This window comes from Protopterus annectens, chromosome 2.part0 (assembly GCF_019279795.1).
Source record: "Protopterus annectens isolate FY-2018-M chromosome 2.part0, PAN1.0, whole genome shotgun sequence".
NCBI classification, from domain to species: Eukaryota; Metazoa; Chordata; order Ceratodontiformes; family Protopteridae; genus Protopterus; species Protopterus annectens.
In genome coordinates this window covers 969097375-969111028 of record NC_056728.1, presented here as the reverse complement: position 1 = coordinate 969111028, position 13654 = coordinate 969097375, and the positions used below count along the sequence as shown (strand labels likewise).

The window sequence follows — 13654 nt, the reverse complement described above, 5'->3', positions numbered from 1 at the left end:
TAAGTCTTCCCGTCTTCTCCTTAACATGAATGTCAGGAGTATAGGAAAAAAAGTACATGAATTGCATGCTTTACTAGCCCACTACTCTACAGACATTGTGATATTAACTGAGACATGGCTTATGCCAAATAATAATAGCAATGAAATTGCAGCTCCAGGATAAAATATCCTTCGCAAAGACAGGAAAACCATAAGAGGTGGGTGTGGGGGGGGGGTAGCTATATTATTTAAAGACTACGTAACATTGGATTCTCTTGAACCCAACATCCCTGACTTTGAAAACGTAGAAATAATCTTTGCAAAGCTAAAACTTAACCCCATAAAATACATTAATATTATAGCTGGCCATATTTCACCAGGAAATAATATCCCCACCTTGCAACACATAACTTACTGGACTTCAACCACTCATCCACAAGAAACAATCCTGATGGGTGACTTCAATATTGATTGGTTAGACTGTTCCTCTCAGAATCCAACCACCCATGTTAACCTACATGGGTTCACCCAATTAATCAAATTCACCACTAGGACTGACAAATGCTCTACTGGATTCTTGTTAATAACACCACCCTTTCATTTCAAGTTGGTAGTCTTCCTGATGGTCTCAATGACCATCAGCCTACCTTTCTGGTATGTAGTCATACTTAGCAAAAAAAAAAAAAAAACAAGCTACATATATCACACAATCAGAAATTAAAAAAAATTTAACCTAAATCATTTCATCTCTTCTTTAAAAGACTGTAAATGGGAAATACTCAAGATACCTACCCCTTGAAGAGGCTGTTAACTCAGTTAATAACACCTTCTTGGATATATTAAACTGCCATGCACCCCCTAGAACCATTAGAGTGAAAACAGCGTTCACACCGTGGCTAAGCAAAGATTTTAGATCCTTACTCAAAGCAAGGGACAAAGCCTGGGATCAATTCCACAAACACAAAAATCAAAGCACTAGAAAAACTAAAAACTTGTAAAACAGGATAAAATCAACTATTATCACAATATACAAGTGAAATACCATAATAACCCTCAAACATTCTGGGCAGCTGTCAATAATCTTCTTCTACCAGGAAACATATCTACCCCCACTCCTACCCCAACCACCTCCTTTGACAATATAGCAACCCAGTTTAATAAAAACTTTGCTGATGCAGTCCAAGCCCTTGGAAATACCCAGAACTTTTCGAATAACTCTAATGCTGTTTCTCCCCAGTCCAACAGTACCTCTCTAATATGCCCTAACCAATTTATACTACAACCAGTTTCTAGTGATACCATAAGAAAACTACTACAAGAACTTAAACCTACTACCTTAGCTGCTGACAATCTCCCTGCTGACTTCCAGAAAATTGCAGCAGATGCAATTGCTTACCCCCAGTATCCATACTCATAAACAGAGGGCAGATGTCTCATATTATTCCTTTACACAAAGGAGGCAATTCCACAGAATTTACTAATTATTGTCCAGTTGCCATCCTGTCACCATTATCCAAAATCCTAGAGAGGGTCATCCATACCCAACTAATGGACTTCCTCCACACACACAAACTGTTATGAAATACACAACATGCTTTTCGCCCATTTCTCAGCACCACCATATCTCTAATGGCCTTTACTAATACAGCAAATCACCTTAAAAATTTAGGATAGTATGTATCTGCTATATTTCTGGACCTGTATAAGTCCTTTGATATGGTAAATCACACTAAATGAATCAGTGTGCTCTCCGACCTTAACCTCAGTAGCTCCTTCATCACCTGATTCCAGAGCTACTTATCAGGATGTCAACAGGCCGTGCAGTGGCAACACCACCTCTCTACTCTGCTCCCTGTGACTTTAGGGGTCCCACAAGAATCCATCCATGGACCTCTACTTTTCTGTCTGTTCACTAATGATATTCACACTTCCATTCCTCATGCTTCTCTTATAAAATATGCAGATGACTCAACACTAGTATGCTTTGGTCCCACACTGCAACATCTCAGTTCTGTTACCCAGGAATCCTTCCTATCTGCAGAAACATGGTTCAGCAATTCCCTGCTCATCCTAAACCCCAACAAACCTAAACGCCTGGTCTTCCATCCCACTAGATCTCCCCCATCCTTACTAACATTTACAGTAGAATCCAAAAACAAAACCATCATCACCCCAATAACTCATACTAAACTGCTTGGCATCAAAATTGCCAACAACTTAAAACTCGACATTCACATTGCTCAAACCATTAAAAAGGTTCATAAGAAAATAGGTCTTCTTTACAGACATAAACAATTTCTAACTAGAGCCACAAAAGTTACTACAGCCCATACACACCTTCTGTCAACTCTCCTATATGCCTCCCCAATTCTGATCAACCTTTATAAAACTGACCTAAACAAGAAGGCAACCTGCTACAATAAAATTGCCAAACGTGCCACTGATGCCACACACAGGTCACACTACTGTGCTGCTCTTAGACAGCTAAATTGGTTAGAACTCCCTCAACTCCGCTACTTTAGACAATTGACCTTTGCCCACAAAATCCTTCATTAACCTGATAAAGTCCCCTCTCTCCAAAATCTTATACAACCATGTGCTACTTTTAGGGTCCTCCGCTCCACTAACAGATTACTATTAGTCACCACAAGAGCTAAAAACTCAGCTGGTGAATATCTCTTTCCATATGTCATCCCTAAAATCTGGAATAAACTACCACCCTCCGTTACCTCCAGCTCTTCCACAGCACAGTTTAAAAAGCTTCTTACAACACACTTGGCCAACTCCTGACTTTGTACCTGTAATTCTCCTGGCTAAAGCTACATTTGTATAGGTAGCCAGCCACTGCTTACTGACTGCCAACCTACTCTCACCCTTGACACAACTTGTATTGTAACTCATTCAAAACAACTTTTTTTCTGTAATATCCTTGCCATGATATAGTATTCACTTGAGGTCTTTATATAACAGAATTGTGTAAATACTGTCTGTGTGCTCATGTTAAGACCATGTAAATTGCTAACTTTTGTTATGTTTGATTTATTTTTTTGTAATGGAGCTTTTCTCCCCAGGCCCACCACTGAAAAAGCACCTGCATCTAGTCGGACTTTTCCAGTAAACAAATGTGAAATAAATGTATGACTTTGAACTATTACAGATGGTAGTGGAATTTCAGATCATGACAGTCTTTAAACTAAAAACGACTTTTATTGCATGGCTTGTCTGATGTTTGTTGTGGAAGCATTTCTTCTTCTTCAAAATCAAATTGAGTAAGTTGACTCTTTTAGAATATGCCCCATTATCTAATGTTTGTCGAACATAACTGGAATTTGTCTTTGTCTAGCTTCAAGTTATTTGGTCTCAGCAGATTTTTTTTTAGTCTGGTGTCATGGTGTTCCTTGGACTTGTCCTAAACTCATATGCTATTAATTATGTTCATGACATCTTTCAGACCTTTAAAAACAACTGACTTCACAGAACTGAGAAACTGAACAGAACTGAATAAACATAGTACTAGTGAGTTAAATGAAGCAGATACTAATTTAATTAAGTAAAACGCTTTTCGTCGCTTTCATAAAGCAACTTCCAAAAGCAAAACAAGGAGGAAGTTGCTTTATGAAAGCGACAAAAAGCGTTTTACTTAATTAAATTAGTATCTGCTTCATTTAACTCACTAGTACTACGTTTATTCAGTTCTGTTCAGTTTCTCAGTTCTGTGAAGTCAGTTGTTTTTGTTGGTTATCTGTTTGATTTTAACTTTCAGACCTTTAATGATCTGTGCCATAGCTTTTTGAAATACCTCTGTTGCTGATAAAATTCTAAATAACATTGTCACAAATCAGTAACTTTAAAGCAGAGTATTAAATGCACACAGCTTTGAACAGTTTGGGTCAAGTTTGATTTTCAAGAGGCCCCAGAGAAATGTTTATTTCTTTGCATTAGAGAAATAAGTTCAATTGTGTTTAAAGAACATCATTCTCTGAGACTTGTTTTGTTTAAATTTGGTGGATTGTGCATATTCTAATGACGCCTGTTTTAATAACTGTCTCCATACTGTGTTTATCCATGGATTTGGCGTAGTTTGCTTTGCAGGTATGCCCAGTTCCTCAACTCCACTTCCATATCATTTCAGTTCTACAGGTATCCTTGGTATGTGAATCAGTAGTGCAACTTTTGGAATTATTTTTGTACTGTGTTGGCTTCGAATACAGTCAGGTTTTCTGAGTAAGTCAACAGATTGCCCAAAAGTATCAAATTAAAGTTCTGACTTCATAAATTTGTTTGCATTTTGGTTTTCCATGTCAGTGCAGACTTCTTTAGCTTAGTGGTCTGTATTTCACAGATATGCAGTTGATCCCCTTTGCAAATCTGCTGCTGATTGCATGAAAGCACCCAGTACATTTCATGGTGTTGGAGAGGCACCAAGTGACACTTTTAGATTTGACTTACCAGGATGTAGAAGCTTCAGAAGTACACCATTCAGTCTGCTGTAAAGCCATCAAGTTGTGCAAGCAGTTAAACCGACGAGAAGAAATGGCGTGATGAATGAAAAGGCTACCAACAAAATATTAGGTGAAATTCGGAAATTTAAGTGAGTAAACCCTTTGATGAAACTAGTGAAAAAATGGTAAAACAGAATAGCTGACAACCAGCAGAATGAAAAACGTACTAAATATTGAAAATATTTGGAATGACAAAGCAAGCAATTATTTCAGTAAACAAATAACAAACTGTTGAGATAAGCAACAATACTGTGAAAATATGCAAAAATCTAAACCTCTGATGTGAACAAACACATTTTGAATTCAGTGGCAAATTTTGTGACTTTGCAGCAAACAAACTTCAGCTACAAGTCTTCTTTCAACTACAGAATCACTTACATCACAACATTCCACTTATTCCACCAGCATTCTTGGTTCTGCAGGGCAGCTTCACAGAAAACTTCAAACAGTGGTTGTAGAAATACAGTCAGTTCAGTGTTGCATCTAATAAAGCAACAAAAAGTCCATTTCCTCACCTTGCAGGAGATAATGCTGTATTTCTTCACCTTGATATATATGATAGGTGATGCTTTAAATGTATTTAAACATATTCAGTCTTCTTTTAAAGAACAGTTGTCTACCTGTGCGTTAATAAGGACAGATTTAAGCAATATCATGTCCTTAAAACTGCCATATATTAATGTGTTTTGTACTAGAAGTCCATAGACTCACAAGTATATTAAAAAAGCATGGGACTGATGTGTGGCATAGAGTTAAAGATGGAGTTTGGAGAACTACATGATTTGTTGCTAAGAAAAGTGGGTCATAAAGATTGCCGAAGTGCAATGCAGACTTTTGTCAACATCTGATTTAATGCTTGACAAGGCTATTAATGTGTGTAAAGCAGTAGGATTAACTGGGATTCAAATGAAGGAGCTTGCTGGATGACCTAGATGCATGTAAAATTAAAATAAACATCAATTAAAAGTAAGAAAGAATTTTTTGGAGATGCAGTGTATTGTACGAGATGAATTGCAAACCACATGGCAGTAATAAGACCTAGCACATATCTTGATCCATTATAGCATAAAAATAAGTAGCATTCAGTTGAATACATTCCATATTTATTGTTTAAGAGGGAATTGCCTGCATGGTGACAGGATTGTCTAACAATGACTAAAGAATGCAGAAATCTTGGGTTGTTTATTTCTGAATGGAGCACAGGAATAAAAGCAAGAAATATGGTAATAGAAAAGTTCTGTAATTGATGCAAATAACAGTGTTGATGGTTCATTCATTCATTCATTCATTCATTCATTCATTCAAAGAGGAGTGCATCAGAAAAAGAAAGTTTTATTCATGGAAACATTTATAGAGCAGAAAAAGAATTGTTTAATAATGCAATAGATATGTATGATGTGCTTAGTCTTACTGCAGAGGGGTCTGAAATATTCTAGTGTTGTTACCAAAAAAAAACATTAGACCACGAGAGTTTTTGATAATGGCAAAGTATTTCTTTTAAGTTTAAAACCAGCATCCTGAGACTATATTCAGTGACTTGGATTGAAAGGGACGGGACTACAAAAGGGTCTAAAGCTTTACCACTGACTTATTCTGGCTATAAACTAATACTATACAGTCAAAAGGACTGATGCTGAGTTTGTAGAAACAAACCCAAAAGTGTTGAGAAACATGTCTGTATTTCCTTTTTTTGGGGAGATTTTTTTCCCTCTTTTGAGATGTTGAGATGGTGTGACCATGGAGTCGGTATGTATAAGTTTAGATGGTAATGCAGTGGATGGGGTATCTTGCCGCACAGCAAAAATGCTTGATGTTAACTTTTTCAACCTTCTATGTTTTGTACATTATTTCTTCAGCTATTCTAATGCTCACATTTTGCCATTCAGTAATAAAAAGTAGAACCCAGCCACTTACATATTGATATGATCTGTATATAAACTGTATTTTACATTGCAGCCATAGTACAGTGTAGCCACTGCAGTTTATACTGTAGTATGTAATAGCCCTTGTTTACAGGGAGAGGTGTAATGTACAGAGTATGAGTACAACTTTAAGAGTAGTAACTACAAGGCTAAATTACATGGTGGGTGTCGCATAAGTCTTCCTTTTTCAGTAGTTGATGTCATGATAGTAAACACTGCAGTGTAGTTTAATCCAGAGTGGCTGCCATGCATCCCATATTACTTGTAGGACTAGGTAGTACTGAAAGAACCCATATCGTGTCAACCAGTACTTCTCCCAATGCTGTCTTCTTTACCATTTCACTCCTACATCCCATTTCAAACCTACTTCGTGGAAAGATCATTTACATCTATAAAATTTGCTTTCCCCTGAACTTAATGGGTAAGGGACATAACACTGGAACACATAATAGAATTCTGAGTTACTACTTTGTGTGTGTATGCTTCTTCTACCCAGCAATTGCTGTACCTAGCGATACCCATCTTGGCCCTATTCCTTGTCTGCATTTCCACAGAAGTGGTCCCTTTTTCAGAATGAAGAAGCCTGGTTTACTCTAGGTTGTTTTTTTTACCCAAGAAAATTAAACAAAATAAGGCTGTAAAAGGAGACATAACCAGGATATAGCTGTGTACTTTTATTTATCACAGGACTTCTTAAGAATAAAAGATAATGAAGCACATAACACTTAAGCAGTCCATTCGACAAATCACATCATACAACAACCATTCAAAACAAAAGCGGTACAGTTGCTTTACAATATGCAAAAAAAAAAAATAGAATTATAATTTGTTAGCCTTCGTTTTCAAGATACATTTAATGTTGATAGAATTCTTTAATCCACATGTAATGTGTGCTTTACATTGTAGCTGCCAAATTAATTATTTTTTGTCCAAAATGTTTACAAATCACCCCGATGATCATATAGTTTCACCTGCTCCAAAAAAAAAGGAGAAAACTTATTGAAATTATTGCAAGCTATAGAATGTTTAAAAAGTACATTTGTGCCATTTTTATTCTTGATAATATATATACTAACTTGCCTGTAGTTGTTGGGGATTTACCCACATATGTTTTTGTTTGATTGGTCTGGCTTTGTCCTCATGACTAAACCACCTTAGCTGTGGGTAAACCCAGCATTACCTACACCCAGTCATGAATTATTGCTAAATAATGCCTCGATAGTTGAGCATCATGTAAGTGTCAGAAAACAGCCGGAGAGTATGCTTTCCCTGTAAGCTGTTCCACACAGACCAGGGTATGCATTTGTGTCAATCAGCTGGTCAGTATGTGTTCTTAAGTACTGTGTATACATATGTATGTTTCAACTTGCTTCTTTCCACCTATCTTCCAATGCAGTCAACTTCTAAATACCCCCCACTGCACCCCAAAGAGTGCTCTTCTTTCTACATGCACATCAGATTTGCTGGTGTACTATTATTATTAGAAAGACCAGGGCAGAGGAGAGAAAATTGCAGCCATGAACTGGCGTATGGATTAGGCTTTCTGTTTCATAGTTGCTAACAATACATTTCCTCTCATTAGGACAGGAATCATGCAATGAAAGTACCATTGGGCTAAGAGCACATGTCTGCTACGATGTACCATGACCAAAGTTGTGATGACATCCTTCTGAGGAGTTTCACCTAGATCAGGTTATTATGAGGATTGCTCAAGGTTAATCTGAAGCCACTGTGGAAGGATTTTCTGCAGCTCTGGTCCACACCCTTTCTCCTACCTAAAGAAAGAGTGCTCATGGATAGTCACACTTCTCTGGGTTTGCCATCATACTCCACTTCCATTAAGTGAAGTCACACCACCAGTGATGCCATCTGGCACATTTCCACTGCACCAGGGAGCTGTGCATCTTTATTGTGTGCATATTCCATTTAGGATGTATTCTCCACAGGTCTAGTAGGACATATGAGCAGCAGCAATTCCACAGTTGCATCCTTCCAGGGGAAGGAGTCTGTAGTATAAGGAAGTTTAGCCTGTCTCTGCTCGACTGAACCTCTGCATTCCTAGTCTTGACAACAGATCCAAAGTGCTAGCAGCTCAGATGGTCACTGTCCATTTGTTCTTTACAGATTTTCATTTGATGAAACCTGTGCACAAAAAAAGGCAGTCTGCATAAATATTTAATGTCATAATGAGGATAAATGCAGTCCCTTCTTCATTGCTCTCCAACAGCTGTGCTAGATGACAGAACCATAGTTACCATGTCATGAGGACTTGCTGTCTAGCATTTGTGTATTTTTTATGCAGCATTATACTTAAATACACTGCCGTGTGTGTGTGCATACCAGCCATAGGAATGTATCTTTGGCTTTGGATGTGTGACTGTGTGTAGACGTCTGGTTAGAGAGAACCATGGGGCTGACGTACTAAATATCTTTTACTAAACTATGAAGATAGATGAGTGAAGACATAGAAGAGGAAGTAGTTAAATATTCTGAAGTCAATTGAGTATCCTTTAAATTAGTTTTATTTTTCAGCTAATTAATTTATTTTTGTTTAGTCCCTAGTATGCAGTTTGGAAAAGATACCTACACAGTAAAGGAGAAGGATGGTTTGGTGGACATTCCCGTTGTCCGCACTGGAGATCTGACCTTTGAGTCATCAGTGAGGTGTTATACAAGGGCGCTTACTGCAGGTGTCATGGAGGACTTTGAAGAAAGACGAAACAGTGATGAATTCCGCATTACTTTTCTCAAAGCAGAAAAGGTAATTGTGCTTATTATATGTATTCATCATTATGTTGGACCAAGTTCTGTGTATTAAAACAGAGGACAAACTAAACTAATCACTTCTTATCATCCAGCTTCAATTTCTCTGCCACTTCTTCAGATAGTGACCTCAGCTTTAAATGCCATTCTTTTTTCATTATCCGAATGGTGGTAGTTAGTTCCACTAAACTGTGACTTGTTGGCTTTGTGCCTGTTTTCTGTTTCTTGCATAAACTTGCATTACAATTTCACATGACACTGAAAGGATGCAAATATTTTTTAACAGCATAAACTTAGTAGTGGGTATTATGCTACTGTTTCATTTCTTTTACTGTTCATAACTCTGGATGCTACATGCACCTGTTCGCAGCCACAGTGTTTTACACTGCAAAATGAAGCCAGCATCTAAAAGTAACTGTCAGCTTTCTTTTAGACTGCTGTACTTATTTTGTCTGTTGTTTCTGACCTGTGTTTCTGGTATTCCATTTCTCCTTGCTGTGCCCATTACATGCCTGCTTTGTTCCCATCCTGTTGAACATCAGAACATTTTTATTTGCATTTGTAGATTTCACAGCTTAGATTGTGGGCCTTTGCTGATTAAAATAATTTTTCAGCCTTACAGCTTCACCAACGGACAAACTAAAACTCCAAGAGTTGTGCCAGAGATATGTCTGTACCTGCTGCAGCAGCAGCATGTATTACAATGGGTCTAGGCGGATTTAAGGCTTCACAACATGCTGCATATTCCTTCATACGTCTGCAGCCTTTGAGGCTGAAAGAAGTTAAATATTTGTTTTATGGTCTTCTGAATTTTTATGTTAATATTTTATGACATGTTTATCACTTCAGTTATGATTAATATTTTATGACATGTTTATCACTTCAGTTATGATGCTTTTGCTGAGTGCTTGACAGATTCTCCTCCCCCAAACAGAGGAGAAAGACAGTATAGCATTAAAGAGATCCAAATCAGCTGATTACCCCCAACACCCAGAGTAGTTGCCCCTGTTGCCTGCCGTACTACTCTCCTGCAAATGACATTAACATTTTTTCTTTTACACACATTAAACATTTTGTGTGTGTGTGTGTGTGTGTGTGTGTGTGTGTGTGTGTGTGTGTATATATATATATATATATATATATATATATATATATTTTTTTTTTTTTTTCTTTGTTTATAACAACTATATTCCCAAGACTATTGCACCTTTTTCTTTAGCAAATATGTTAAAGGAAAAAGCATTGCAGAAAGATTGGGTACTGCATCTTTGAGATTTAAGTCAAGGCATTTTTGCAGTCAGCCATTCTTCTTAATTACTGGGATCACAGGAGCACACCACTCACTGGGTTCAGTTAGAATATCAGTAATGCTATGGCTTTGCATTCATTTAAGTTCTGCTTTTGCTTTGCACAGCATCAGAACTGGCACCCTCCTGGGTTTGCTCAAAGCATGTAGAAGGGCATTTGCTATAATTTTTCCTGGTTGACAATCAAGCAGGACATATGTATACTGAATTAATTTATTATAGCAATTAAAACCCTTTTGCGTGCCACAGCTCTGCTGGGCAGATTGATTATTTATGGACTGTCCAGCATATTAAACCCAAGATGCAAATTTGTGCCCTTTCCACTCGTACACGGATGTAATTTTGCCAATGCACTTGAGTTTGCCTCATGTAACTGCTACAGCTTTGAGAAACTTCTGTGTGTAACTTGTGATGTCACTGTAACATAGGCCTCTGTATTACTCTTTAAACTCACAAATAATTTGCCTCAGTGTGTAAAAGATGTAGTTATATAATGTTATTGGTGTTAAAGTTCTCATATGAAGCCACTACAAATCCCAAGGTTGTCAGCACCACACCAAACCTATCTGAGACACCTCAGACCAAACATACAGACTTGCAAAAAACAAGTACCCTCAGCAACCTTACAAACATGCATCACAGGCAGTTTCCGTCGTGAAACATATTTTTGTAAGACATGCAAACTCGGTCCAAAAGCCCACAAGGCAAACCACCAAACTTAAATGTCCTCATTGTAGGTGAATTTATAGTAAGACATGCTGATGCACCACTCACCAAGCTGTGCAAAGAGAGAGTCATAGTCCGTTGCCTATTAGAGGCCAGGATTCACTATATTAGAACAGCACTCAAGTTCTTGCTGAATAAGTGTATATGTAGCATAGTCATAGTACACGTGGGTTTACAAGATTTGAGATTTACCTCCCTGGAAAGTATGAACAGAGACATGATAGAGCTCTCAAAATATGTGTCTGAGGCAGGTATGAACCAACACTGAGCAGTATTCTACCATCACCAAGAATGATGCCACAATTATTAACTTCAATAATTAACTTAGATTCTCTTGTCATTTTAGGGGGGTACAGTATATATCAGCCTGAGATAAGATGGTAGACTGGTTAAAATATTGTCCACCCTCATTGTGCCTTTTTTAGGCAGTCTGTATTCTAAGACTTCCAACATAACTAAACTGAATCAAGACATTATGTTATTGCTGCTCAGTGCTTGGAGCCTTAAAAATCTCCACACCCTACAAGCACTACTTCTCCTGGAAAATGTATATACATACATAGTCATTGAGTCCTGGTTCAGGACCAGCAAAAGCACTCCACCAGTGGAGAGCTTCAGTGCCTATCACTAATACAGGCTCACCACACTGTATGTAGGCACTAAAAGAGTAGGTGTCTCTATATTAAAATAAATCTGACCTGCAGAGTTGTTAGACAAGGTAATGACTTTCAACTTCTCAATGCCCAACTTACTATAAACAAATCGCTTTCCACATAATAGCTAACCATAGGACCCCTTCTGTGTCCCCTTTGGCCCATACCACCTATGTAACCAGTATGGAGTCTAACCACCATTTTCCTTGGAGACTTTAACTATATCACCATCAACTGTGGGACTTGTACATCTTCAGACATGTATGTTTTGAGATTTCTGGACTTCATAAATGCTAAGTTCCTGGACCAGTTAGTCCACAACCCAACTAGGGGAGATAAAATCTTAGACTAAGTCCTTACATATATGGACAGCTGTGCTCTCTGCCTATTGTAACTTCTTCCCTGGTGAAATCGGACCACAACACAGTCGCAATCACCGTAAGACTGAAGGCAAGAATGCCGTCTAATACTTCAGTATGCTTGGACTATGCAAAGGCTAATCTACTAAAAAATGAATGATATGACTAAATTTAAACACCCTTTCCACCTCAATGATCCCATTGCTTATGTGCAATTTCTGACTGCCAAGTTCTAAGCACATGTAAATAGTTGCATAAATGAATCTCTCCCCCTCAAAAGATAAATACAATGCAAATTTCAAAAATAGCGCCCTGTGATGGAACCATAATATAAGCAGGCTCTGTAACAAAAGAAACAAAAATGCATACAAAAATAAATCTAACTCTCATAAAGCCAAAAAACACTCTTGCTAAACTAAACAAGTATCTCTGAATACTGATCAAATCAACCAAATCCAGACAGCAGATAAAAATAGCCACACAGGCAAAAGATAACCACAAAGCCTTCTTTAATTACATTAGAAATCTCAGAAACAATGCCAACACTGTGTAGACCTAATAGTAAATGATATCACATACTCAGACCCAGAGGACATTGCCAATCTACCATTGAATGTATTCATCTCCAAGTTCATCCTTTCTCCTTTCCAGTATTGTCAGATCAAATACCACATCTATTATCCCCCCATTAATTCTCATAAGAGGAAGTTCTCAAGGAACTATGTAAGGCCAAGAGCACTATGTCTGTGGAGCCATATAACATACCAGGCTGCCTTCTGGCTAGCCTGAGACATGAGTGGTCAGAGCTCTCTGCAAGGTGCTGTTCGACATTAGCCTTAAAGCAGGCTTTGTGCTGGATGAAAGAAGCAAGTACAGCAACAGTCATTCCCTTGCACAAAGATGGAGCTACAGTAGACCCAGATAATTACAGACCATAAGTCTGGCCAACCTCAGCCTGCAGGGCTATGGAAAGAATCGTTATGAAACTAATAAATGATGATATAGGTGACCTATGGAATCTGAAACCAGCACAGTTCAGATTTGTCAAAGGCAGGCCCTACCTATTTAATCTGGATGACTTCATCAAAGAAGTCCTTGAGGCAATGGACAGGGGCATATCAGTGCACACTGCTTATCGGAACCTTGCAAAGGTGTTTGATACCATCCCACTTTCATGTATCATAGATGACGTCTCCCAGCTAAATACTGTAGAGTGCCTCAGGGTTCAGTTCTTGGGCCACTTCTTTTTGGCATTTATTTCTCTAAACTCAAAGCTGTTGTTAAGTTATTGTGGCTTACCGAGTCTTCAAGAAACTGCAAACCTATTGGCATCACAAACTCCCGAGAGGACATTGTGATCCTATAAGAGGGCTTGTCCCAAATGAATAGCTGATGTTAAGACAACAGACTGAACCTAATTTCCAAGAAATCTATAATTCTGTC

General features: G+C 38.0%; 1 protein-coding gene across 1 annotated transcript in view; it reads left to right on the top strand.

Moving 5' to 3' along the window:
- LOC122792799 (extracellular matrix organizing protein FRAS1-like) overlaps positions 1 to 13654 on the top strand; it is a 4352848-nt gene that overhangs the window by 3681653 nt on the left and 657541 nt on the right. Inside the window, exon 57 of the mRNA XM_044060368.1 lies at positions 8959 to 9164. Within this exon, the coding sequence (XP_043916303.1) occupies positions 8959 to 9164 (206 nt within the window). The remainder of the gene's footprint in view (positions 1 to 8958; positions 9165 to 13654) is intronic.